Here is a 4,159-nt window from a genome sequence, read left to right on the forward strand (position 1 = left end):
CAAGTTCACCCCCAAGAGCAACCGCAAAAGAAGACCAGTCTCGTGGACTGAAGTTGACTGAGTCACAGGCTATGCTGTGTCCTCGCTGGAAAACGAGAATGATTATTCTGAACACCTTTAAGCAGAATGATCATTCCCGTTTTTCCAATGAGGACATAGCAGCAGTACTGAGCTGCTCTCTGTCTGCTGGGCTCTGTCAGGCAGCTCATCCGATCCTCTCCTAACTCTGGGAGGTACTGAGGGAAACTGAGGCACGGAGCCTAGCGGGCTTGGTGCTGGGGCTCAGACATCACGTTTCCTGCTGCTCCCTACAGTCCCTCCAGAAAGTGAAACGCACAGACTAGGTCCCTTGCCAGGGTCCCACGGCTGAGAAGTGACGGGAAGGAGCCCGGAACTCAGGGCAGCACGAGCCCGGGCTCTGTCACAGCGGCTCTCCCCACGCGGCCGGTCCTGAGGCTGGCCCCAGGCCCACCCCGGGTCTGTCATCTCCTTCCCCAGAACATTTGGTCGCTCTGTGTCAGAACATAAAATGCCACCAGGACTTCCTTCCCCCCGCAAAGCAGGGAGCGTTCAAGAGCCCAGCCGGACCCTGGACCTGCCCCAGGCCTCCTGAGCACAGAGTTACAGCCTCTGGGGGCCGGAAGGGGCGGCCGGTCCCCCGTCTCTCCCAGGCTGACGTGCTCCCTGCCAGGTCCTGGCGAGCCACGGCTTGCCGCCTTCAGAGACAAAAGCAGGGCTGGTGTGATCTGTCACCGACTGCCTGTGGGTTTGAGGCTTGTGCTTACACTTCTTGAGCCTCAGTTTCCACGTCTGTATGAAAGGCTGGACGCCCCTCCGCTCCCCATCACAGGGTTCCTGTGAGGACTGAAGGAGGAAGTGGGGCAAAGTGTCTGAGTCACCTGTGATGCAAGGGAGGCTCTTCTTACTAATGATGACAAACACTTACCAAGGGCCTACCATGCACCAGGTTCCGTTCTTAGCACTTTGCTTATATTATTATATCAGGGATGCCCCTGGAAGAAGGTACCATTAATATCCCCATTTCACAGAGGGGCAAGGAGAGGCACGCCACTTTCCCAAAGTCACGCGGCGGACAGTGGCAGAGCCCTGGGCTGTGCCGGCCATCCTCATGCCCCTTGTTTACTGTCGTCGTGGTCACAGCTCTTTGGGACTTAGGGTCAAACCTGACTTTGATTTTGGTCTGCCACTAGTTCACTGAAAGACAGGATAAAGTCCTGACCCTCCGTTTCCTCATCGGAATGATAATGCTTGCCTCATGGAATTGAGAGTTCAGAACAATCCGTGATTTCTAACAGTCTGCTCTTAGTAGAGTGGGAAGGTCTGGAGCCCAGGGAGGAGACACTGTCCACCCTCCACCCCACTCCTTCACTCTCCTCCCTAAGGGGAGACTTGCTCACTGCCTCACTGAGGGGGTCACTGCTCCTCCCCCCTCCCCCCTCCCAAGCACAGAGGGCCCAGCACCTACCTCTTCATCTCGGCAGTGAGTCCGTTCTCCAGCAAGCCCAGCGGCTTTGGGGACAGGACGCCTTGGAATTCAGAGTCAGCAGGGACAAAGGCGATCTGCAGGGCAAAGGGGAGACGGCTTCTCTGCAGCTGCCCACCCATGCCCTTGGCCGCTGCTCCCCCCAGAGCACGGCCTAACCTCCCCACATGCCTGGGGAGAGAGGCCCACCAGGGAGGGCTTCCCCTTTCCACAGGAGAGGGGTCTGCTCAGGGCCAGCACCAGTGGGCGGATGGAACCCTGGGCTCCTGATCCCACCTGGCTCTACATTCACCCAACAAACATGTATTGGGCACCTGCTGTGTGCCAAGCGCTCCTGTAGGCCCGAGGGGTCAGCAGGAAGTGAATGGGACAAAAGTCCCTGCCCTACAGTTGCTCACATCTTGTCACTTACCAGGTCCTCATCCAGTGCCCAGAATGTGCCTGGCCCTTGGTCCATATCTGGCAAATGAGTGGGACATGTTTCTTGACACAAGAGGCTGTGATGGGGGACAAACGACTGGGGTTGTGCCCACCAGTCCCTGTGCCTGAACTTTCAGGGATCAAGAGGTCTCTGCAAGTGCGGCCCATGGGGTGGCACGGGGTGGCGGAGGGGAGTAGGTCATAAAGAAGGCAGTGCAATGAGGCAGAAGGAGCCTGCCTTTGGGGACACTGGGTGAGACTCCTCCTTTGGGCAGGTCATCTGCCCGCCCAGAGCCTCTGTCTTCCCCTGTAAAATGGGGCTAGCCTCGAGGAGATATTTGCTGCATTCTTCATAGTAGTCAGGAGGTGAAAGCAACCCAAGTGTCCCTGCACAGAAGAATGGATAAATAAAGTGTGGTTTATCCATGCAAGGGAACACCATCCAGCCTTAAGAAGGCATGAAGTTCTGCAACAGCATGGATAAAACAGGAAGAAATAAGCCAATCACAAAAACGATAAGTTCTGTACGACTCCACTTATATGAGGAATCTAGAGTAGTCAGAGTCACAGAGACAGAGAGTAGAATGGTGGTTGCTGCAGACGGACAGGAGGGGGACGAGGCGTCATTGTTTAACGGGTAAAGAGAAGTTGTGTAAGATGAAGAGTTCTGGAGAGCTATTGCATTACCATCATCATCATCATTACCATCATCATCACCACCATCACCATCATTATCACCATCACCATCATAATCACCATCACCATCATCATCACCATCATCATCACCATCATCATTGTGAAAAGCCTGAAGGAGAGGGAAAGACTGGAGCATCTTGGAACACAAGTCCTTTTAAGAGAGGGGGACACGCAGAGCTGAAGCTAGGGAGTAGGGAGGGGAGCTCAGACCATGAAAAGCCCAGAACAGTAGACGAAGGAGTTCAGTCTTTATCCAGAACCAGTGAGAGCCCGGGAGGTGTTCTCAGCCAAGAGTGCAGACAGATCTGTGTTTAGGCAGAGCCATCCCCGAAAGGAGGGAGCAGAGGGAAGGAGGGAGGCCCATGGAGAGGACGGATCCATCAACCACCCATCGGGGCCTGGGCCTGCGCTCCAGCTGAACAGGGAGGAGTAGGGAGGGGGGACCCATGGGCACAGGCAGAAGCTGGGCAGGGAGAGGCACTGCATTTCCTGCCAATCCCCCCCTTTTCTCAGCTCCCTGCCCCATCTCAGCTAACACTGCTGCATCTACCAGACTTTCCCTGATTTCTCCTCCTCTCTCAAGCCCGGCTGAGAAATTCAGTGAGACAACCTCGATGGAAGTCCAGCGCCACATCCAGCCACAGCAAGTACTATATGCATTTGATGAAGTAGAAATGTCTTCTTGGTTCAAACCCTGCCTTGGTCTAGGAGATCATCATCTCTCACCTGGGCCAGAGAAGGAGCCTCCCCATTGGTCTGGCTGTCCCTGGACCTTCCTCTGCCCCATGTCAGCCTGATAACTTTCTCAACTACAAAGCTGATCCTGGCCTTCCCTTGTCCCATCAACTGAAGGGCAAGGTCCACATTCCTTAGCGTGGCATCGCGGGGCCCTGCAGAGCTGAGCCCCATTCCCTCTCCTCCTTGCCTTCCTCCATCACCCACCCCACCCCCTGTAGCCATGCTGCTCCCCCCCCACACACACACACACGCCTTTCTCTTTCTCCTCCTGTCTTTGATCTCCCTGTTCCTTCTGCCTGGAATGTCTTTCCCATCTTCTCTGCCTGGTGAACTTCTACTCAGCCCACAAAGCCCAGCTCATCTTCTCTGGGAAGCCCACTCCCTCCCCATCAGGCAGAAAGCTGTCTTCCCTGAGTCCCCCAGCCCCTCACAGAGAGGGACAGCTTAATTCATGCTGGTATTGGCTACCCCTAACCCCCATATCTTAATTGGGGTAGCACAGTCCCTTATATTTATATTTCTTTTAATCTAGAAATTCCCATTTATCAGGGCAAGGGAGGATCCTGAGGGGGAGGATGGGCACCAGCAATTGGTTGAGGGTTTGAAAGCTCAGGCACCAAGGAAGCCAGTGTTGGAGACAGCCCCCCTCCCCGCTAGTGTGCCTGTCTGGATTACATCACACTTCCCTCCCTCCCTCCCTCCAGGGGCCGGGATCCAACACAACACAAGCCCATCTTGCACACAACCGAAGAACGGCCCAAGACACACTTGCCAATCCCCGAGAAATAATGCAAGGGAACC

General features: G+C 55.2%; 1 protein-coding gene across 1 annotated transcript in view; it reads right to left on the minus strand.

Annotated features, from left to right (window-relative positions):
- BSND (barttin CLCNK type accessory beta subunit) overlaps positions 1–4,159 on the minus strand; it is a 7,954-nt gene that overhangs the window by 1,745 nt on the left and 2,050 nt on the right. The window contains exons 2-3 of the mRNA XM_006100030.1: positions 1,917–1,963; positions 1,487–1,581 (exon numbers count right to left, since the gene is read on the minus strand). Coding sequence (XP_006100092.1) covers positions 1,487–1,581; positions 1,917–1,963 — 142 coding nt within the window. The remainder of the gene's footprint in view (positions 1–1,486; positions 1,582–1,916; positions 1,964–4,159) is intronic.

This window comes from Myotis lucifugus, unplaced genomic scaffold, assembly GCF_000147115.1.
Source record: "Myotis lucifugus unplaced genomic scaffold, Myoluc2.0 scaffold_296, whole genome shotgun sequence".
NCBI lineage: Eukaryota > Metazoa > Chordata > Mammalia > Chiroptera > Vespertilionidae > Myotis > Myotis lucifugus.